This window comes from Chenopodium quinoa, unplaced genomic scaffold (assembly GCF_001683475.1).
Source record: "Chenopodium quinoa cultivar QQ74 unplaced genomic scaffold, ASM168347v1, whole genome shotgun sequence".
In the NCBI taxonomy this organism is placed as follows: domain Eukaryota; kingdom Viridiplantae; phylum Streptophyta; class Magnoliopsida; order Caryophyllales; family Amaranthaceae; genus Chenopodium; species Chenopodium quinoa.
In genome coordinates, this window is record NW_018745281.1 from 224,802 (window position 1) to 248,758 (window position 23,957).

Sequence of the window (23,957 nt, forward strand, 5' to 3'; positions counted from 1 at the left end):
TTATTAAAAAAAAATAATACATATCAAAAATAATAAATAGCCAACTGGTACACTCTACAAAGTCTACATCCATAAACAAAACCTACCTATGAACCCCAAATGTTTTTATTTATTTATTAATTTATTTTTTATTGTTAAGGAAAAGGAATCCTATTGAATCGGTAGCTCTCACAAGTCTGTCATCTCAGCTACACTGGTCAACGGTTGAGAGTACAGGGGAAGATAAAGGAACCCTCTACTCCCAAGCAAATGTAGGTGATGGCTGATGGGGCTTGAATTTGTGACTTCAAAGTTACAAGGTGAGTTCCCTACCACCTCCACCAAGCAGGCAAGCATGCATGGTTCTATGAACCACAAAAGTAGCAACTGTCTTTCACTCTTTTGAGGCTTGATATAGAATACAACTACATATCTGCTGAGCATAACAATGATCAAATGCAGTCATCAAACACAGTAAAAACAATAACATTAGCTGAAACATGGACGCAGATCAGCATATGCATTCATTAGCGCACTCTGATTTGTCCAACCACCGCATCACTCCTGAAGAGAACACCCACAATGGACACAGGACACACCCCAAAATGCAATCATCTGAGAGCATTCACTCTACCATCAGTACCATGGATCATAATCCTGCAAAAAACAACGAAAATCACTACAAATTATGCACATTGTTAGCTGGAGCAAGGATTTACCCCATGTAGATTTCATAAAGGAGAACCGAGTGAAACAATTAAACATGATGCATGTTACATAAAATGCTATGCAAATATGCAATACAAACAATACGCTCATTATGTTTCAGTTTATGCAAAGTAGAAACCATAGCATATAGTAACATTATTAAGGGCAGCTCGTAGTATTCCTCTGTATGCCCCCTTGAGAATAATCTAAAAAAGCTCAAGCTGCCTTAGCCCATAAAGAAATTAGCAAAGTAACCCTATCCCATAGCATATGGTAACATCCTTCAAGAGTCTTTTCCAAATATAGCTAGCCAATTCACAATGAAGGAACCTAGAGTAGGCTCTTAATTTACTTTTAGAAGCATAATTTTCTTACAAAAAATGATCAGAAGGGACTAATATTGGACTATTGGTGGCAATTAACTTATGGCATGACGGACAGTAACGCTCACAACGCAGGACTTAGTTCTGCATAATGCACAACATCCAGGTGAGCAGCAATAACTACTGTTCTCTCCTTGGATAGACGACAAATACGGTATATTAAATCTTAGGACTTGGGACTTAACAAGTCGAACTTCCTGCACATCTAGAATACAGACAAGAATTTCAGTAATTACAGGACTGCAATTGAAAGTTTATAAATTACAAATACAACATTAAAGTAGTTAAATTGGTCAAAAGCCAATTCTACCTCGTATCTTATAGTAAAAGCAGCAAGTACATAGAGAAAACTGAAAGTGATTGTTATGCTACCATTTCCTGAGAGAGGGAGTAACTTATAACCTGAAAGCATTGTAGCACTTTATAATAATTTATACTGATATGGTAAAACAAATGCTCATTTCAAAGTTGAAGATGTCATACAGTAATCAAAAGAGCTTCAATAGTCAAGAGCAGGAGGATATCTGGATGTGTATCAAGGAACCTCTTGATTCCTGAACTAAATGGTTTTCTGAAGCCACTCAAAAGACAATGCCATTTCAACCTTACCTTTTGAAGAAACCAACCAGAGAAGGAACAAAAAAAGAAAAGGAAATAACCAGGATTTTAATACTCCGTAGTTAATATTTAGGGTCTGAGACTTGTACATCTACATACTAATCGCTAATCAAATTAAAATGATCCATACATCTTAGAAAAGCAGCAAATCAGCATAGTATGAAACATGAGCATTCCTAAATGTAAGGGAAATAAATATCCTTGAGCTTGCACTGGAGTTTATATATATCAGGGAGCTTCAACTTGGCTTCATAATAATCTGCAGTGCATTGGAGAAGACTACAATAGTTCCTTGCAGGTGATTCTGTATAAACATGACTTCCTTTTACTCATTTTCCAGGTGGGGGCTCTAAAGAGCATAGTAGGACCACACATCAAATGAAGCCTTATAGCCTCACATACAAATCCACACTTAAATGGCCAGTACTTGTTGCCATACAACTTCTATTTATATTCTCATAGAATGAAGTTGGATATTTGTTCCAAAAAATATTCCAATGATGGTAAATTGGGCTAGGATATGGAACGCAATTTATTTCAACCAATTAGAGATTAATTAATAAGGTTAATTCTTTTTTCTTTATAAAATTAATAAGGTCCAATTAGAAACCTAAATAATACTGTCTTTGCCATCTAACCTGAGCTGAGCGTAAAAGAAACTCAAGCTCATAAATAATGGTGGCAAATATATGGATGTTTATAGTAGTAGTCTTTTGCTTACTAGGTTAACATAGCTAATTCTTGAAGTAATTACAGTTCTGAGCTTAACATAGCTAATTCTTGCAATAACAGACCTTTGTCATGAGCATTCCTCCTTGTTAGATTAGCATTAAGAGGTTGAAGAAACCAATGTCCCCTAAGCCGGCCCCTGTCGAAGGGTCCAAATCACCAGGTTTAGTGGGAGTTACAGCACAAAATAAAAATGAACAAAGTCAGAAACAGCCTGAATAACATGTAATCCCCAAAAAAGATGGTCCTTAGACAAGGAAAGCATTGTGCTCTCCCAATGCATTCAGTATTGGAATACACCAAGCGTCTTCCCGTGCATGCCAGACAAAGACAATGATTAAACACGACAAGATTCTAACAATCACCCCCATGGACTAACCTTATAGTATTCCTCAATGCAAATGAAGTACAAACTCTCAACTCGCATAGAAAGGTACATTTTCCTATGGAAAAGTATATGTACAGAATATCCTCACCTCAATTTAGAGGATAGTGTACTTACAGGCTTGACACCCATATAGTTCTATAATGGCTTTGCTAGAGAACTGAGAGAAATCGCCTGAGAATTGCACCAATAAGGCAATAACCAATACTGATAAAACGGATGGAGTGTGCCTCCTTTGAGGCTTTGAACTTTCAACAGTAAAGCGCTTTGTTTGCCCTTGACACAACTTTCACCCGAAAATAACAGAAAATTACAATCTTAATGTTTTAATCTGCAATTTCAAGACATAAACATGTCATTTATTGTTGTTCAATACTCACTTTTTTCTCGGCCATGAAAGAATTTGTTACACTCACAAGAAGGAAGATTTTGATTCGAGATACTTGATTAAAAAGAGCTATAGATACCCCAACAACAGCAGCAACCTCAATATGGTCTCAACAGATTTACATCAAGCAGCAACCTCAATATAACAGAAAATTAAAATCATCTGCGTTGGTTTGGGCATGTAAGACAGAGACCCGATGGTGCACCGGTACGAAGAGTGGAAGAGTGGGACCATGGAGGGGTTAAACGAGGGAGAAGGAGACTGAAAATGACTTGGTTGGAAGGAGTTCAGAAAGATATGAAGTATATGGATGTACATGAGGATGAGGCATTTGATCGTAAGGGATGGAGGAGGAGGATCTTTGTTGATGATTACACGGAATAATCAAATTTGTTCATGTAGCCGACCCCACTTACGGGATTAAGGCTTTGATTGATTGATTGAACCTCCTAGCTCAATATGTAAACTGGTTCGCCGCTTACATTAGCTCCAAATTGCATAGATACACTATATTTGTGTGTACATTCCAAAATGTCAAACATGGAAGAGCCTCTTTACTAAGATACAATTGAATTATGATCTAAAACCAGAGAAGTATTGAACACCTCAAACATTACTGCTCAAATTGAATGATACCCTAATCATAATATCAAAATAAAATTATGATGAATCATGTTAAATTACATTATCTCCGACCCCATTATAAATCATAATAATATTGATTAGACTTTGTAGCATAATCTCTACTAAACTCAATTCCTTAAGACACATTTGCATCAAGATTTCAATTTTATTGATGAGCAATTTCCGCAAGAACAAAAAATCCATGATTTAACGAGAATGGGTATCAATCAATTCAAACAAAAATAATAGAGCAAAAAAGAAGCAAATACAGAAATAAATTGACCAAAGTGAAATTTCTAATGGAGATTAGGATTATAATGTTGATAATACTGATTACATACATAAAGAGAGAAGCATGAACACCTTGTTTCTTCAGTGGCAGTGACGGCATCATGATAATCACCCTTGCTTCATGCATCGCCATTGATAAACAAAGCTTCAAATTCCAAAAAAAAAAAAAAAAAAAAATTGAGCCCAAAAACAAAACCCATTTTCAAGCTTTATTTTTTACGGAGTATATTTTTTTAATTTTAAGGTAAAGAGAGGACACCCTATTGGCTTTTTATGTTAACTTTCACATAAAGTTCCTTTCTACTCTGTTTTAGAGTAGGAAAATAGTGAAGTTAGGGTCGCCTCTTGAAAAAGGAGGAATAAGCACACCTTCCTGTCACTCGTTGTAGAACGCAGCTCGGCAAAGTTGTAAGCTCTAAGAAATCAAATCCAGTCATCCAAACTTCCAAAGTGATTCCTTAATCCGATTCGGTTTAGCACGCAGGTTCCTTGGGATTTTTGGAGTGTTGACGGCTTTATTTGCTTTAAGGTCCATCAGATTGCAAAGTCGTAAATAAAAGTCATAATGTAAATGACACATTAGATCTGTGGTTGAAGGGCAAATAATGTAAATAGAATTTGATCTTATGTATTTAATATCATCCCTCAAAATTATTCACTCAACCTTTACATCTATATAATAATTTAAGAATCACTTTTAACCAGATTACTCAAAAGCTAATCCTCCAATTTTTAGTTGTAACATTAGGGTGTGTTTAATTCACCTAATTTTAGATTTTATAAAAATTTATTTTAGTTGTAATTTGAATCTAGTAACCCCTATCAGAATTTAATTTCCTAACCTGAACTTATTAGATCATCTATTATTAACTTATACTAAAAGCGAATAACATGTCATTACCTTGTGAAAAATTTTCCCGCCTTTTTCGCTTTTTTATTGCAAAATCTTTAAGTAAATTATTTACACCTTAAGAAATTTTCTTTCCAGTTTGACAATCATATTTATTCCATATATACCCAAATGAAATATTTCTACATATATTTTATATACTTTATATTTTGTAATATTGTTATTAAAATCAAAACTAGTGATGACAAATGTCATCCACTTATTGAAAATGTTCCCTCCACTTTGTCTTTCCTTTTTTTTTTTTTTTTTTTTTGCCTATAAATATTCTGCTACCATTTTGGCGATTATATATGTTTTTTACATACACATTCAAATGGAATATTTTTATATGTATATATTTATGTTAAATTATTTTTGTTATAAAAATGAGCATAAATGTTATAATAAAAAAAAAGTATTATTATTATTATTATTATTATCTCAAAAACAGACAAAGTCATACAACCTACAATAAAGTAATGGGAAGCCGAGATACAATCTGGGCCCCCACTCCTCTAGCTATAGCAAAGCTTACCCTAGTGAAAATATAAGTTGCAGCACGAGCCCCAATGTCTTGCGTCGTTGAGAACCTCTGAACCCGCTTCAGCAACGCAACAACCTCCTTCTCTAATTCCCCAAGCGAAGAAAAGGATAAGGGAATGAAACCATATCCAATCTGCCGACAACTAGCTTCATACTTCACTCGCTTCCGATGAGCCGCATCAGCCACAACCCGTCCAATGCATATTATTATTATTATTATTATTATTATTATTATTATTATTATTATTATTATTATTATTATTATTATTATTATTATTATATTCCTCACCTTACTTATAAATTATAATAAAAACCTACGAAGAAAAATAAAAAAATAAAGTTAATTAAATTTGCATAAATCAATGTATATATCAAATTATGTCAACAAAATAGGGACATGCCTATAGTGTATATAGCATGGGTTCTAAATATTTAATATTCTCTACATTTTTTTTCTTCATCTTTATAAAGTCTAATGCATCACTGGCCTTTACATCATTGTCAAAAATAAATAATAAAAAATGAATAAATAAATATATAAAACCTTTATGTCTATATAGGTAAATTAAAAAAATAATAATTTATTTTGTTCAGTTTATAAATATGATTCTTTTTAAGTATATAATTGCTAAATTAATGTTGTAGTTTGCTATATTAAGTAATAACTGTGCATCGTACGGGATTTTAGCTAGTTCAAAATAATTTGAAAATAAGATGAACAGAACAACCCAAACTTATTCAACAATTATCAAGTACGAAATGCTATTTTTTTTTTAGTCAAAGTTAGTACTTTGTAAGTAAATAATGTTAGAATCAATTTTTTTTTTCTCTCAATTATCATTATATCTTTTGTGAGCAACTTGCCTCAATTATTTTGAAATGATGAGAATAATATTTTTAATTAAGTTATTTTTTTTGAAGGAATATTTTTAATTAAGGTTGGATTTTAGTATAATGGAGTTAGTTAAGAGTGTTTTATATTATTAAAAAAAATCCTAAATTGAATGCTAGTTATACTACTACTAGTACAATCAAGAATTAAATATTGGCGACTTTGAAAAATGGGAAAAATTAATCAGAAAGAAAAGGACGGTTTTTAGGAGAATGATCTCTCTCTTTCTCTCTCATCATTATTCATTTATTTTCTCTCCAATTCTTTAAGAAGGTCCAAAATTCGAGGTGGGTCTTGTTGAAATTCACACGAAGTCTAAACTCCCACCCCGATTATTTTTCTTTTAAAAAAAACAAAACAAAACAAAAACAACAACAATTAAAAGATACCCACCAAATCAAAGTGATTAAAATTTTGGATCTTTTGAAAAAAAGTTTGTATGTTTATTTATACTATTATTAATTCAGGGTCCTTTTTGTTTAATTTTCTGTCAAAGTTAGCTTCTGGGTAATTTCCATATTCTTTTTTGAGGTCTCAAATATAATTGCTGTTGACTTTTTTTTTGTCAAATTTGATGGGTTCTGGGAATTCAATTTTTGCATAAAGGTTGCTTGTTGTATAATCAGGGTTTTATAGGGTTTTAGATACATACCCAGTTTTTTATAATTTGTAAAATTGTAAGATTATTTAATTTTTTCTCTTGCTGTATCATTAAAAATTTCATCTTCTACAATTTTTCTGGGTTTTCTGGAATATTTTGTTTTCTGAAGCTTTTAGTTTGTTGTAATATATTTGGGTTTTCTATCTGGGTTTTTTAAGGTTTTTAGTTGTCAATATTTGGTTATTGAAAGATTTTTAAAATTAGTTTTTTTTTTTGGTTTTCGGAATCAAAAAGGGTGTTTCTTTTGATTTAAAGTGAATTAAAATTGAGTTGGGATTTTCAAGGATTTATAATTTTCCAACTTTTGGTTGGGAGAAATTGAGGTGATTATGAGAGTTATATGGGTAGCAGAAAAGTGAAATTTGGAGCAAAAAATGGTGCAAGCTTAACATCAGGGATGCCTAGCTTTATTCCTACCATTCCTATCTCTAATTCCATGTAAGCTTTCTCTTTTTGCCTTTACCAATTTTGTCACTTTTCCAGTTTTTCTTCATTCTCTATAGCAATACTTGCAGTATGTAGCAGACCTATGAAAATTGTTCTGTTTGTTGTTGAAAAGTTATAATTGTGTACTATTGTAATGTATTTAACGTGTTAGACTCTTATGTTACTCAAAGTCAAGAACTCGTGTTAGATAGGGTATGTGTTCAAGTCTCCAACTCGGCTATTAAAGTGTTGAAGTGTTGGATTGTCGCGTGGTTGCTTAAGTAAATATAGAGTTGGAGTAGCATCATTTAGATTATAATTTTATGTGTTGAGTTTGTGTTGGTTCCCATAGAAACAATTAATCTCAGTATAGTCTTGAGTTACATGTTTTAAGGAGGAAAGTTCGTTGAAGAATATTCTTAGCAATTATCATAGAGGGTGGTGGGTAGGGAATCTGCTGCTTTTGAAGAATGGTGGTACTATATGGGTTTGGATTAAGCATGATTGTAATGACTTGATGCTCAGCTGAGTGTTTTTTTGTAAAAAATCTGAAGATAGCTGAGTACTGATTAAGAAATATGTGGCTGTTTCTTGAGTAGAGATTCTTATCGATCCAGATTTTGCTGTACCTCGTAGCCCTGGGAACTTTATATGAGTAAGAGCCAAGAAGCATTCTCTGCCACTACTTAAGTTTATGTTTCACTGAGCTCTCAAATGAGCAAGAACACGGCTACTAGTTCTTGGGTGAAATAGCTTGGCCTATCACTATCTGAAGTATCATGTTATTATGATTTATGAGTGGATGTTGTGCAATATAGAAGTGAATATTTTCCTAGAGATGGAGGAATCATGAGCTTAAATTCCTTTTATAGCCATATTGGCCACAAGAAAAAAGGGTTCACTTCCAGCCATGTATAAGACTATGAATAAACATGGCTCAAATTTTTTGAGAATATCCACATTTTTCTGTATCAATTTCGGGACCATAGCCTGGGTATACATCCTAGATTTTCCTCTGACTTCCTTCCTAAGCATGATGAGTAGTGAAGATGCTGTTCTAGTACTTCTTTGTTTAGGGCAGCACACATTTTGTTTACGTCTCTTAACATGATTACAACTTAGGCCTCGTTTCGTTGCATTAGGGAAATAGATACCCATAGGAACTTATAATTCATGGGAAGTTAATATTCCTAGGAAATGCTAAAATCATGTTTGGTTGATATGAAGGAAATTGTATTTCCCATGAATTAATTTCCTATATTTTGTTTGGTTAACCTTATGTAATTCTCATCTATTAAATTCTGCTTAACTGCTTTTCAAATTTTTTGAGGGTAAAATTGTAATTTTATCCAAAAATACATAAGGGAATTTTGATTGACCAAGGTATAGTGGGGTAATTAAATTCCCATGTCTTGGAGGAATTTCCATTCACCAAGGAAATTCAACTTCCCACATATATGTTAACCAAACAACTATGCATATACACACTTCCCATGAATTTCTATTTCCACCATTAGTAAAGTGTAACCAAACAAGGCCTTAGTATGTTTCTGAAATTTTATGATATTTTTTTTGGGAGTTACAAGGAGGAGGGGGGGGGGGGGGGCTCTCTAGTCTACAATGAGTACCCATGTAAGATAGATGACACTCCAACATGAGTATGAACCCGTGACACTTTTAAGAAACATCAGAGGCATTCCCTGATTCAACTTTTTATAGCTAAGCTCAGTTGAATCAGTTTTATGAGAGGAAAATGCCCCAGTTGTTGGGGGCATGTTATACATTGTCAGATATTGTTCTGTAGACAATAGACAACATATCAATATTATTGCTCGAATGTGGAAGTTTCTGGTACTTGGAAACTATACAAGCATATGACAGAAAACATAGCTTATCTAAACTCCTAAATAAAGTGAGACTCGAATTATAAGCCTGGTTTGGAAATGAGTTGTTAGCTGCTAGCTGGAGCTGAATGTGAGAGCTGACTTGAACATCTGGTTGTATTGGCTTGTTTGACTAGCTGATTCCTTGTTAAGTGTTCGGTAGAATTAGGCGATTGTCTTTTGGAAGAGCAGATATGTAAGTTATTTTGCTATAGGTACATTAAGCTTCAAATGTGAGTTTACAATAAGCTTCAAATGTGAGTTTATTAGACCTAATAAGTGCTTTAATATACTAATAAAATATATGTACTATTGAATTCTTTGGATTGTTGATATATAACTATTTTGTTTGACTTGCATGTACGATGATCATATATGGAAATGTTATCCCAATATCACTTTATATGACATTGTGAACATGGTCCGCAGGCTTAAATTGTCTAAAGTCACTCCTAATACCAATTTGAATAAGTGATGATCCGCAATGTGGATCATATTGTGGATCGATGAATCCAGTTTGGATTAGGTCACTCGCAAGCGAATAATAGCAAATTTGCTTTATGACCAGAATCTTTATATCCCGATATTTTTCTGAAGTTGCACTATCAATACATCCTATTTAATATTTATAGGTAGAGGCAAATGTCCTATGTCCTATCCACATAAACTTCATCCTAAGAACCCCTCTCCTCCGAAAAGCTCATTTGGGCTACTTGTCCATGTTCCTCCCTGCGTTGAGGACATCAAACTTTCTTATAAATCATGATAGATATTGTTTGATACATGCAGCAGTCATCTTTTTGTGTTTTTAATAATTGGTGAATTTTGTGGTTGATGCCAAAATTCATTATTTTTGTTCTTTCTTAATTTTTTCATACCTTTGTATGAGGTCTTCTAATGCTGATCTTTGATTTTCTCAGTGTAACAGAGGATAACAACACAAGTTCATCTCGGATTTCTGAACTTGGTGCTTTTGAGCAATCACTTGATTTTCGTATTGAAGATGCTGTCGATCTCAGGAGTGAGTCTTAATAGATTATAACTGTTATTAACGTGTTATAATTCTTCTACTTTAAGTATTGTGCATTGTTTCGTAGGTCTTTGACTGTAGTAAGCTTTATGGGATGCCAATGAGAACTATAAACTCCACAAAATGTGAGACATAAAGTTTTGAAGGTTTGGGGCCGCCTTTAAAATATTGTTGAGGAGCTTAGTCCCAAGTATTTCTCGAGAGGACTGAGATCATTAACAGCTACATTGTCATCATATGTTGCTGATTTTTTAGGTTCTTTTGCAGCAAAAAAGACTGGCTGTTTGGGAATTATAATAATACTTGAGACGTACAATTATATTTGGAAAGCCTGATTACTCACAAACTGATTCTCAATTCTTGTATTATGAAGCTGCACTTTTTAGTAGCATACTAAGAGTTTTCAAGATATATTTTAGGAATTTAGGATAAGCTTTCATCCTATAAAGAAATAGCAGAACTACTGTTTTCAATTAGATATACTGAATGCATAGAGAAGCACAATCTTAAAAGGTTGAAAAGTTTGGTTTTCATGCCTGTATTGGAGGGTTATCTTTTAGAGCTGATTCAGATCTTGTGTATGAGACTATGGGTGTTTAACTCATTAAAAAAACAGGATGTTGACGAGAATTTACTTAAAATAAAAACTCAAATAAGTGTATTGTTCTGCTCTCTGTGTCCTTTCTTTTTATCTTTTGTGTCTAGTAGCAAATTCCTATTCTTACCTAGTGGGTTCAGGCTTGGTCTTGTAATTTTCTGCGGTTCACTTGAACATGTTGGAGAAAGTTTAGCTTGACTTATTATTGATCTTGTGTTTTAGATCCTCTATTCAGTTCGTTGAAGTCTTCTAGTCTGGCTGTAGGCCCTGATCCACCATTTGGATCTTTCAATAAGGTAATTCTGCATCGCTGACTATGAATGTTAAGCTTGTGAATATTTCCTGCCCATTATAAAGTCTGACTTGTGCTTAAAAATTATATCTCAGCTATTGTCATTGGAAAGAGAATCACAACCTAACTTGGCTTCTGTGAGCGGGAGTCATCGTGAAAATTGGGCTGAGTCCAATATGGCTGATGCTTGTCCTAGATCTGATTCTTCAACAGACGATACTGAGGATAAGAATCTACAGGTAGTTTTTTCAAAGAATTTATTCTCTGTGATCAACTAATGTGTGCACTTCTTTTAGGAAGGGTGCAGATTGTGTAATTTTGGTCTCTCATTAATAGTCTCTCTCCCCCCCCCCCTCCTCTCTCTTTCTTATACTGTACTGTTTCTTTGATGCTTTCAATAGATTAATAACCTGAACATGTGTGCAGTTTGAAGCAGGTCAAACAAACAACAAGACTGCTTCTGACTCCAGTGAGAGATCCAAAGAAAAAGCTCTCGATCAAAAGGTAATTCAGCATTACTTAGTTCTATTTGCACTCCTGCTATGTGGCTTGGCATATTCTACAACTTGCTAGTCAATTTAAACACTTACTCTCTGTAATTTTTCAGTCACTGCGACGGCTAGCTCAAAATCGTGAAGCAGCTAGAAAAAGCCGCTTGCGGAAAAAGGTAAATCATCGTCATTTATTATGCAATGTATCTTATGGGGATCCTTTGGGCAGTGCAATTTTATTCATATTGATTACATACTGTATAAAAATGCTAGAACTTGTGTTTGATTAACAGATGACTTTTCTTGCTATACTTTATTTGGTACACCGTACATATATATGCATGATCCAGAAGTGTATGTCTTGCGGTGATAATGATCTTCCATTTTTTTTTCAGGCGTACGTACAGCAGCTGGAAAATAGTCGACTGAAGTTGACCCAGCTTGAGCAAGAGCTCCAACGAGCCCGTCAGCAGGTGTTCTTCCTGCTGTTTCTGTTATTCTGATCTATTTGTTAGCTGCCATCACAAATGAAGAAATTAATGCTTGCTGGTCTTCATCTTTTGCATTGTAGGGAATTTTCATCTCAAGTGCTAGTGATCAATCACATACAATAGGAGGAAATGGTATTTTTCTTTGTGGTGCATATTTACTCATTGCTGTTTACTGTTACCAAGATTAGTATTACTCGTCAAGTAAACGTTGATCTTTCAATAGTCACTGGTTATAATTCTTGTTTGGTGATCTTGTAGGTGCCTTGGCTTTCGATGCGGAGTACTCTCGATGGCTGGAAGAACAAAACAAATTGATAAATGAACTGAGGACTGCAGTCAATTCACATGCTAGTGATACTGAACTGCATACAGTTGTTGACAATGTAGCTACACACTTCAATGATATTTTCAGGCTTAAAGGTGTTGCTGCAAAGGCTGATGTCTTTCACATCTTGTCTGGAATGTGGAAAACTCCTGCAGAGCGTTGCTTCATGTGGATTGGTGGCTTTCGCCCATCAGAACTCTTGAAGGTGAGGCCCATCCTTTCCTGTTGTATCTGTTGCATTTTTAAATTTGAGCAGAAACATGAAAACGTACTCAAACTCTACATTGAGCCTTAAAGCATTGACCAAATAAAAGCCCACCTTTGGCTATTTGTGATCTTTTATCTACCTACGAAACTCTAGCGGGCCTCTGGTGACCTTCTGAGGACCCTTCATGATGGCAATGGCAAAGGAATTTATGTGGAGCAAGTTACAGCACTAATCATAATTTACAGCTTACAGCATTGTCCCGTGCTTTTGTCTAGGAATGGCTGTGGTGTGGACCTGGAAAATCGAAAACACAGTATTTTTCTAGTTGAGATTTCTTGTTTTGGGTCACCTTAAAGCTGTGATGAAAATCTGAAAAACCTAGTTGGCTTCAGCCTTCAGGCCTTTTTACGTGTTAGATCTACCTTTTGAAGACCTAGTAGCCGATATTGGGTCCAGTTCAGGCAAATTTTGATATAATTTTGTGATGCCCTGCTTTTTTGGATTTGTTTTGTTAATATTTTGGGCCATATAAAATTTTCTGGTTATGCAAGAAACCATTGGCAGTCAAATCACCAATCCAAATAAGTAAATAACTGGTGTTTCCTACTGCATTTTTTGCTTCAATATATGATTGTTGGTTTGTTGTTGTACCTGCTGCATATCCAACTTTATTAGCATTCAAATGCAGCTTCTGGTGAATCAATTGGAGCCCTTGACAGAGCAGCAGCTAGTGGGCATCTACAACTTGCAGCAGTCATCTCAACAAGCCGAAGAAGCCTTGTCACAAGGAATGGAGGCGCTGCAGCAGTCTCTATCTGAGACATTAGCAAATGGTACACCAGGCTCTTCTGGTTCATCTGGCAATGTGGCAAACTATATGGGTCAGATGGCCATGGCCATGGGGAAATTAGGAACTCTTGAAGGATTCCTGCGCCAGGTATTTTCTTGACAAATCTGTTTGAGATGTTTCTTAGTTAATGTATGTGGGATATTAATTCACAGTTTTCTAAAACTTTGGGATTTATCATAGCATTGTTCTGCTTGCAGTTTGTTTGCTAGAGAATTGACAGTATCATGTTTTTAGACAGATCTAGTTTGTAACTACAGGAAGTTTGGTCCTATGTAGGAATTATTGGAAAAAGTTTTGTAATGGAAAAGATCTTCGAGGGGATAAAATAATCATATATTGGTTGTTTTGGAAACATGAGATTATTTTTTTGTGTGATTTTTGGGGGGTGAACTCATGGATAGGAGTTTCCACTGTTTTCATCTAATTTTAAGTGCTCAAATTCAATGTCATGTCCTATTGTTTGAAGGTTAAGACATTTTGGGCTGAATGAGGAGCTTGCTAAATTTACATTTCAATTCTGGCTTTCTCACTTGCTGGTGTAGCTGCAGTCATAGTTTAATTGTAAAACTTTGTTTTTTCATATCATGACACTTCTTCAGAGTTTATAACACTTGCTGATCCGTCTCAATTATTGTCTCATAATGTCTTGATCTGTTCATGGTCAATGATGCTTCATGCAGGCTGATAATCTCCGTCAACAAACACTGCAACAGATGCACCACATATTAACAACTCGACAATCTGCACGTGCCCTTCTATCTATACATGACTATTTCTCAAGGCTTAGGGCGCTCAGTTCGTTGTGGCTTGCTAGACCGCGTGATTGAGCAGCTTTATGTATCACATTAATTGAAGTAATTGGGTCTTTTGACTTACCTTGTTCCCTTGGCAGTTTTTAAGGCAGCGGCGTAGTTTGATCCTGGCCCCTGACAATGAAAACATATTTTCATGTTTTCTTTCTGTGCTTTGTATGGTTACTGTTGTTCTGTTTGATGTAATTTAAGGGTATTGTTAGGTTGATGTTATAGTATTTAGAGAAGTTTCTTTTGTAGTATATAGACAGTGGTGCCATTGTTAGTAACCACATTACAGTGTAGAATTTCTCTTAGTATTACTAGTATTTACTATTTAGGATGTCATTTTTTTTCCCTTCTATTACTATAAAATCCGTATGTAAGAAATTAACTTCTTAATAAAAAAAAAATGGCTAGTCTTCTTGGTGTTATGGTTACTACTTGTACTAAGCAGCTATCTGAACAATGTTACTGTGTTTATATTGAATTCTACTTCGTTTTGATATTTTGATTTTTAGACTATTTACATGCTCATCATTGACTATCTATTGTGATTTATACTTTAGTGATATATAGTCATGTATGATTTGGTTAAATTTGTCTCGATACATTCAAAATATTCACTAAGAAGCGTAAAACTCTACATGGTGTAATATATGCGGAACTGAGAAAGTGTGATATATTGATGACTATGGTGCATATGGCAAACTCTTGCCTGCTGCCCATTTCACTCTATTGACTCACACTATATCAGTCATTTTTATCTTAGTGATGCTATTAAACTCAACATTCATAATAACTTCATCGCGTAGAGACTGTTGGCTTGGCTGCCATAGGAAGAAAAATCATCAGGCTCATATGACCACAGCACGTCTTGTGTATTCTATGTTATAATCTTACCATCTTTACCAAATGCAGCTATCAGGGCAAGTCTACCCTTAAGTAATGTGTTTTTAATAAAAGCTACACGTTGAGGGCGAAAGGGCACATCAGCCATGGCATTAGCATTGCTTTGCTTAACCTTTCATCTCTACCATCACCATCTAAGTCTACAAATACCACTTCAAAATCAAGAGTTTCTGCTGTCTTAAATCGGACGTACCAGTTAAGTAGTGGAAAAGAAAGACGGGGTTCCAACGCTCCCAAGTAATCAGCATACAGAAGAACCGTCTTTCCAGAGACAGCAGCCACAGGTATTTCATCAAATTTCATATATGGATCCTCTATGTTTCTTGAGGAAAGGAGATGATCATACACCACCAGTGACTCTAGTGTGAGTGCCCTTAGCTAGAGGGACTTGCATAGAAAGTCAGCACGCAATATGTGTCTGAGAACGGGACTACAAGCGCAGATGACGGAAGGCCTGACAATAAATGGTTCAGTTGTCGTTTTAGTTCAGTTCAATTCAACAAATTTCAGTCCAAAAGAATGGGACCTAAGATGACCATTGAGAATTACCCTTTTATTTATTTATTTATTTTTTAATTTATTACATTGATAAAAAACGTGTAGAGAAGAGGAAGTACTAATGCAGTATTATGCATAACAAACACTAAAATATTAAAAATCACATGGAAAAGAGAGAAAGGAGGAGTGAGAAAGGTGAGTGAGACCACTTTTAATTGTACCACTGAAAGCTTATATAATATCATTGGTTATTTAGTGATACTATATATGCACGTAGTTAGTACCATTGAATGCATATATACTACCACTACATATATACATAGTATCACTAAATATTCAATGGTACTATTTAATCACCCAACGGTACTATTGATTATTCAATGGTACTACTCTAAAGTCAGAATATACATTACTTGTAATTACGCCCTTATCCGTCGTTATGCAATTGTTTATGCATAACGGTACTTCCTTTAAACTCCCTTGTAGTCGTGTACGGAATAACTAATTCAGAACGGAGGAAGTGTGAAAATTATATCTGACACGTGTCATTGATATTTTTCTCTCACATAAATTTTGTTTTCCCAACAGAGCTTTCCAAATTTTACTCTGCGACACCCTCTCCATTCTCCATTGAAGCAGCTTCTGAGCTTTCTCTCTCCTCCATTGAAGCAGCTTCTCAGGTAACATTTTGTTTCCTCGTTTCAATCACTGAATATCAATTTCACAATCTAGGGTTTAGTTTCTCACAATCGTTATAGTCAATTTAGGGTTCTTCTTCTACTATTGGTTATAATTACTGAATTTATGAAATATTATTTATTGCTAGAATTGATCTGTGTGCTATTTACATTTACATTGATATTCTTAAGCAAGAAGAAATTTATGTGATTTTTCGAGCCTAATTTGATGATTGAGTCAAATTTGGTTGCTAATGTATTGCATTTTTAGTTTTTAATACTTTAATGTTAGGACGGAAATATGTAATTGGACTATTTCTCCGCGATCTTGGTTAGCAAGGAGTGTATTTTTGTGCTCAGAGTATGTAAAGATTTCAAATTCAATTGCAAATTGATGAATGATGAACCTTAGTGCAGGAAACGAAAGCCAAATGCACAACATCTCGATCGTTGCATTTTTATTACAAGCAAAGTATAATTTTAATTAGAATGATTGAGTGCATGTTGGTCTGAATTTAAGAAAGGAAATGGAGTGGGAGCAAATAAGAAAGAGAAAGGGTAATGTTAAAAGTTAGTCCGATACCATTATTAGTGGTTTGGTTCTAGTAAGGAAAAGGATTACCTTGTATTTTATTGGGGATTGAGAATAACGATTATGTTACCGTAGGGTTGGGAAGGGTGATACATGGGTGGTAATGGTTACTATTAGGAAATAGAGTGTGGTGTCCTACCTCCCATACCAAACAATAGGTGATGCAAAACAGCTAACTGATTCCATTTCAATTCTTATAAATCCTATACCAAAAACGCTCATAGAGTATGCTGCTTTAACTTTCTTTAAGCATAAATCATCCTCGCAATGTTACCAATGCCTTAACTGATTATCTCATCCTGGCAACATATTGTTAGTAACATATAGTTTTTAGTTATTATCAGAGTGATAATGCATTGAAGTCATCTGGTTTATCCTACCTTGGATGGAATGTGGTCGTTTTTTGTGTATGTTTGGTTATTTTGCTTGGACATACTACTTAGGATATTTCTAGTCTTCTGGGTTTGTTTTGTGCATTTCTTTGGTTGACATAATAAATTAAGTAGAACAATAATTATGTGATTCGTCATCAATGAAACTAATTTTAAAATGTATAGAATTAAAGGGATAAGTTGTCAATTATGATACCAAATTTTTGGTTATGTTCTGGTTCTAGATATCATTGTCTGTCATAGCTCTGGATTTTCTATTCATTACACTATTAGTGCCGAGTATTTCAAATTTGTTCTAGTCCTTTTAGGTTTTAAGGTGCATATAACTTATAACTTATCTTTATATGATCTCTAGGCTTTGTTTGCCTTGTATGTTCACTTTTGTGTAGACTGTAACACTCTTTGGGTTCTAGTAGCCAATATAACTTACCACAGTGGCACAACACTTGTATATTGTTTTAAAATATATGGTATATATTTTTCTCTAGTGCTTTTGGGTTTCCACTGCCATCTCATTATTAGCAATTGTTAAAGCTTTCATTCATAAACTCCTGATGGTGATTATATCTATTCTTGCAGCATAAAAGCTTAATCTAGACCAATGCCTCATAGGACACGGCCTATGGCAGCGCTTCTTTTGTTTACTGGCCTGAATGTGGTTTTGGTGTCATCAATCTCACCTGTCTATGATTATGTGTGCTTTCATCCTTATTGGGAAAGAAGGGTATGATCTTGCGTCATAAGCTGTCTTTACCTCTCTTGTTGATATAAGTGCAGTATGTGAAACTTTTTACTTCGTATAACAATACTATCAACTGCTTTATTAGTTATTTTGATGGACTCATTTTTGCAGAACTCACAACAGTGTGTGTAAATTTCTTCTTTTATCATATTGATTGCTCTATTCTTATGGGAAACTTTGTTTATGAAACACCTTTTTGTTATTGTAATGGTGGCTCTATGTACATATCTGGCCTTTTCTTTCCTTGCCTTGTCTTTTCCTTTAATGCTTTCTAGGCCTTTTTGGTAAGTTTTCTAGACCTTGGAAGAAATTACTATATTACTTTCAATCCAATGGGGAAAAAAATGTGATTCCAAAATAAAGCTCTCTAGGGACCAGAGATTAATAAGAGATCCAAGCTGCCTACCTAAACCCAAATCTTCCCTGGTTTAGTATTTGTGTTGTTGTTAGACCTTTATTGATATTGCTGTCTCTCGTATATATTTTAGCACACAAATTCTTCAACACCCCAAAAACTCAGTGATTCGATCCTACTTGTGCCCTTTCTTAACCCACTTGGCCGTCACAAGAATACCCACGCTCTTGTCGCTAATAGACAAGAGTTCCCTTCGGTAATCAGACACCCACCTGTGCTGCTATGTGCTCACTGGCGCTTTTCTGCACTAGGCTTGCGCCTCTACTGCCACATAGGCAAGAGTGTGGCACGGCCTGTTGTCATATTACTCGGGTGTGGCCAAACATATTCCTGTCAACATAACAAACAAGACATTGTTAATATCTTTATCAATTCTCAACCTGCAATTTCCAATACAATTCCCATCCTCTCCAATTCCCATTCTTACACACTAAACGCCGCGCAAAGAGTAGGAAGTAGAGCTGAAGTATCATCTTGGTGAAATTAGAAAGGAAATCTCATAATCTTATCACCTTTGCCTTTCGTTTTCTTCCTTTGTCATTTCTTTGCTTTGGGGCTGCTGGGCAGAAAAGTGATAAATCAATGAACTCTAGAGAAACTATGGTAGTCTAAAACTTCACAGTTTTGAGTGTCAGGACATAACGGGCACTTAAAATACCTTACAAAGGAAGACAAGTTCCTTAGTAAAGTTGGTTTCTTTTAATTTTTTTTTTTAATTTTTATTTTATATCAAACTCGCATCATAAGCTTGGTGGAAAATAGTGTTTATAAAAGTTTGCTTGAGGCCACCTTGTCTACTAGGCATCGCTGCCTAAGTGTTTATCTAGGCCTGGACATTGGACAAGGCACTTTCGATGAAGTAAACTGGCTGCTCTAATCTCTTCTCTGCAAAAAAAAAAAAAAAAAAAAAAAAAAAAAAAAAAAAAAAAAATTACACTGATCATCTTTAATATTGGGAAATGCGCCTCACTCGTGCGCTGTACACCTAGGCTTCGGACCCCTGATTACCTTAGTGTGCCTTGAGCTTTTTAAATTACTTGTGCAAGTGCAGCATGCATATGTTTTCCTATTTATCTTCATCTATTCCTCTATTGTTATAGTAATCTTTATTAAGCTTCTTTCTTTGTGTAGGGATATTGAATCCCCTAAATCCTAAGAGCGGCAGGTAATGTAATGCAAGACATTATAAATGAACAGCAATATTAGAAAATAAGAGAACCTAATAAGGGGGTCAAAAGGACTTGTGAAATGTAAGGTGTGTAGGGGGAGATCATCATGACTTACCTCAAAGGAAACTTAAAGAAATCAACAATCTCTACCTGTGTAAGTCTTGAACCTGCACATAAAAATAACATGATAATTAGCCTGTAACATATCTAGCCTCTCTTTACTCTCATATTTCAACTTCTGGTGATATATTGAGTTTCATATATTCACGCCATTGGTTTTAGATGGATAGTTTGGTTTTAGGAGATAATGCCAAATTTTGAACAACTTAGAAAGTGAACTGCATAACAAAAGGAATGGTGCATCATATACATGGCCCTAAAGCATAGGATATGTCTCATATGAATCAAAGGCATGGGCTGCTTGTGTTCGAAACAAAGTAACAGCTATTGAATGCAAGATCAAACATGTGACACATACTAGCTAGCAATGCAATAACACTTTTCCTGACTTAACCAAATATGTCCACCTACTGGAACAACCTAAAACTCCTGAGTCCTGACAGCCCACAGCAGTTGCAGCTTGCAGGGGTAAGGTTTCATGATATGGTCGTATGGGAACATAAAACACGAATTAGCTTTTGGAATACATCTGCAGTTTCGGATAACTATACATTGACCTGGTCTATGAGTAAGGAGTTGTTTCATTGATTATCCTTCTCAAGATCCTAGTTCACTGCAGCAAGTTTGAGCAGGCTGCTAGCACTCATGGAGACACAACTCTGCCCAACTTCCTTGAAGTTCTAGCCTCCTTTTGAGGATTTGACATGCATAGTGTACCCTATCAAAGTTGTGTATAATTCAGGAAGTTTCCTAAAAATAAAATTCTATCTAAGCTGAAATGTATGGGTTACTTTCTAGAATTTTTTCTTTATCTAGGCATGTAATTTTTAGACAATATTGATTATAAATAATTTAATTTTATTTCTTCTTTCCTAATTAGTTTGAACTTTCTAAATTTAGCCCTTATTGAGGCCTATGCAACGTATAATTGGTGTTTGTTTTGAGTTTATGATTTTGGATTAATTCCCTTTGTGAGCTCAATTTAATCTCTACAAACCTCTTCGTGAGTTCAAATTTAGACTAACTTTGATTCATGACTTTCAGCTATTTAAAAAAATTTACTTGGCTTTAATTCTTGTAAACTTGGATTAGTGTTTCTGCTTTGTGTGTGAGAGAATTAGTCTTATTTTGAAGCTTTCTTTTTTAGCATTTTTAAAGGTGGATCCATCTCCTTGTCCTTTCAAAATATTTCATTCTTTAGCTTTCTTTGTGTACAGATGCAGATCTAGTCCATCTCTTAGACCTTGACTCTGAATTGCATCACGATGTACATATAACACTCACAATCTAGTGAAGAATTATCTTTATAGCCATTACTATAATGTCATTGTTTGATTGTTGATGTTGAATTTCTCTTATTTTCTTTGTAAACCAAATAAAGGTAGGATGTGACTCAATCGCTACATAAGATAGTAATGAGTTGTCTTTCATGGCTTCCAGGGTGATGACTCCTTTCCAAAATAAATTGCCCCTTGTTCAGTGGCAAAGAGGGGAGAAAACTTTTAAGAAAGATAATTCTCTTAATCTTTCTGTGTTTTGTCTATTTTTGGCACCCATAACAGAAAAGCTCTGTAATTGAAGTTTTGAGAATGACTAGAGAATCTGTTTTAGACAAGTAGCTGTAATTTAGTGTTGAGTATCAAGGTCAGGACTAAGTTATTGCTTTTGGTGCTTTCCATTTTCCATTATGTTTTATTGCAATCAATTTTCACCAGAGCAAGACAAGTTTCTCACTTGAGCAAAAAAGCTGGTGCTCCTTGCAATGTAATAGATTTTGCACTAGCGTTTTTATAGACCGTTCTAGGAGATGTGCCTATAAGTTTAGAAATGATCATTTATGCCCTTTTCTAGGGTCACAAAGAAATTCGATTTAAGTTATTGTTAACCTTGAATACACGGAGTATTACTTAACATTGACCATGGTATTGACTTGTCTTGTCCTTGTACTTTGGTTGTTGATTTTGGATTGATTGCAGAGAGAAAGGCGTCGTATGGAACGCGAAGCTTCCATGGAAAGAGGCTCTATGTCGGCTTAATTTCAGCTTCAACATTAAGCTACTTCTTATTGTGGAAGAATTGTCTTAGAGGACCATGTGTCAGGGGGGATCTGCTGCATTTTACAGTACAAATGCAATATATCTGCTCAAACAAAGGAGCATGTAACAAAGTTTTCCCTTCTTCATAACAGCTTACGTTCAAAAAAATTATTGCTTGTTGCCTTTCTGGTGAGTACCAAACTGCCCTTATAATCCCAGATTCCTAAACTTGAGTCCTTAATTTCCTACAGTCTGTCTTTCAAATGACCTTGGCTTTCTTATTACTCTTGTAAATACTTTTGATGATTGTATAGATTAATTTTTCTTGATCCTCATGCTTGAAGCAATCCACTTTTTTTAATTAATTAATTCACTTTTTTTGAGTAATATTTCAGATTATATTCTTGTGTCTTAGAAATAAATTTATCTGCTATAAAGTGTTCCAATTATTGGATGACATGTGATAATTGAAGTGGAAGCTAATGTATTGATACTGACATGTATGAAAAAACTTTGAGTAGAAGCTCAGTTAGTATAAAAAAAGTGCAGGTTGTTTTTATGTAGGCAAATGTACATTCTTTGTAAAAGAACTGGAAAATTCCAAACTGAAAGAGGTGAGAGACAATTTGGTTGTTTTTGAAACTTTTACTATTTTTATTTATCCTGAATTTGATTGAAAACAAAGAAAGCCTCAGGGCTTTTGTTTTCGAGTGAATTAAGGAAATAGCTGACGGCGAAATGGATTTGTAGTATGCACAAAATATATAACGTAGTATCAATAATTGAGCATGTGAGTTTTGAACATACAAACAATAATCGCCTGGATTGGGGACATGAGCATTTGTGAGCTGATAATTGAGCTAGATTCACAATGATTGTGATTGTAGAGATTTTAGGTCAATGTGGAAGGTTTGAGCTTAGTTATGTCTAGTGAGAGGAAAACAAGTCCTGTTTGGAATTGATCGTTGCGTGCATCGATTCAGTTTTTGTTAAAAGTTGTACTCTCTCCATTCCTAAACCTAAATACCATTACTAATTTTATTTAAGTTTTATTTGGTCTAACACTTCTTCTAATGATCAATTTAACCTATATGCAAATTAGGAAATACTTCGTACTTTGTACTACTCGTATATCTTAGGGGGGCTGAATGTCCCGTGACATATCGAGCTGTAAGCCTTAATTTTAATTATTAGCTTTTTTTTTTTTTTTTGTTCGTTTAATGTAGAAAAACAGATAACATGAAGTACTTCGTATATTTTCAGAAACATACTTTTTGTTTATGATGGAATTGGCATCTATGCTTCTATATTGCTTTGCTGCAATTACATCACTTATCATCATTCTTTCTTTTATACCCCATTTCCAAAGAAAATTACACTTTTCTTTTTTTAGCCATTTCACAAAGATAAAAGATTGTTATAATTTATGAGGGAGCCCCAGTTAATCTCCGAGATTAACACTCTAAGTTAATCTCCTCTCACAATTTTATGCACTTGTTTTCGTGCCACTTTACTATTTCACTTTTATTATTTTAAAAATAAAAGTAAAACAATATATTGTGAGAGGAGATTAAGTTTTCATGTCAATCTCAGAGATTAACTTGAATTCTCTCATTAAGATCCTACATTATTTGTCACTTTTTTCTACTCCACTCTTTCCCCACTTCTCTTTTTTTGTTTGTAATAAAATTTCATTATACTTCGTAGTTCGTACAGTATAACATTCTAAAACTTGTACTCCGTATTATATACTTTATTTATTCATTTAATTAATCTTTTGAAGTATAATAATCCACTACTTCCAATCATTATCTTGGTTTTTGTGAATTATAAGGAGGGAGATTACATAATCTGAGTAGTTTAGAGTCTTTAGAACAAAAAGGGTAGTTTAGACTATATATTAATATATATTAAATAATGAACTTTTCG

General features: G+C 34.5%; 2 protein-coding genes across 3 annotated transcripts; both read left to right on the plus strand.

The window, feature by feature from the left end:
• Positions 1-6,614: 6,614 nt before the first annotated feature.
• LOC110711480 (transcription factor TGA2.3-like) lies at positions 6,615-14,915 on the plus strand. 2 transcript variants are annotated; one of them, XM_021889864.1, is made up of 11 exons: positions 6,615-7,528; positions 10,320-10,420; positions 11,250-11,323; positions 11,415-11,558; positions 11,746-11,823; positions 11,927-11,986; positions 12,206-12,283; positions 12,382-12,433; positions 12,560-12,831; positions 13,523-13,771; positions 14,365-14,915. In XM_021889864.1, exons 1-11 carry the CDS (start codon positions 7,431-7,433, stop codon positions 14,509-14,511), a joined length of 1,353 nt encoding a protein of 450 aa, XP_021745556.1. In that variant the 5' UTR covers positions 6,615-7,430; the 3' UTR covers positions 14,512-14,915. The 2 variants fall into 2 exon arrangements, with proteins under 2 accessions (XP_021745556.1, XP_021745557.1); XM_021889865.1 differs by lacking the exon at positions 6,615-7,528 and adding an exon at positions 10,056-10,217.
• Positions 14,916-16,419: 1,504 nt separating this feature from the next.
• LOC110711629 lies at positions 16,420-22,415 on the plus strand. Its single transcript, XM_021890044.1, has 3 exons — positions 16,420-16,565; positions 18,126-18,270; positions 21,969-22,415. Exons 2-3 carry the CDS (start codon positions 18,148-18,150, stop codon positions 22,026-22,028), a joined length of 183 nt encoding a protein of 60 aa, XP_021745736.1. The 5' UTR covers positions 16,420-16,565; positions 18,126-18,147; the 3' UTR covers positions 22,029-22,415.
• The last annotated feature ends 1,542 nt before the right edge of the window (positions 22,416-23,957 follow it).

Coding starts and splice junctions, on each gene's coding strand:
- LOC110711480 (XM_021889864.1), top strand. CDS start 7,431: ATGGGTAGCAGAAAAGTGAAATTTGGAGCAAAAAATGGTGCAAGCTTA. Junction 10,421..11,249: donor AGATGCTGTCGATCTCAGGA/GTGAGTCTTAAT, acceptor CTTGTGTTTTAG/ATCCTCTATTCAGTTCGTTG. Junction 12,284..12,381: donor TCCAACGAGCCCGTCAGCAG/GTGTTCTTCCTG, acceptor TTTGCATTGTAG/GGAATTTTCATCTCAAGTGC.
- LOC110711629 (XM_021890044.1), top strand. CDS start 18,148: ATGCCTCATAGGACACGGCCTATGGCAGCGCTTCTTTTGTTTACTGGC. Junction 18,271..21,968: donor ATCCTTATTGGGAAAGAAGG/GTATGATCTTGC, acceptor GATTGATTGCAG/AGAGAAAGGCGTCGTATGGA.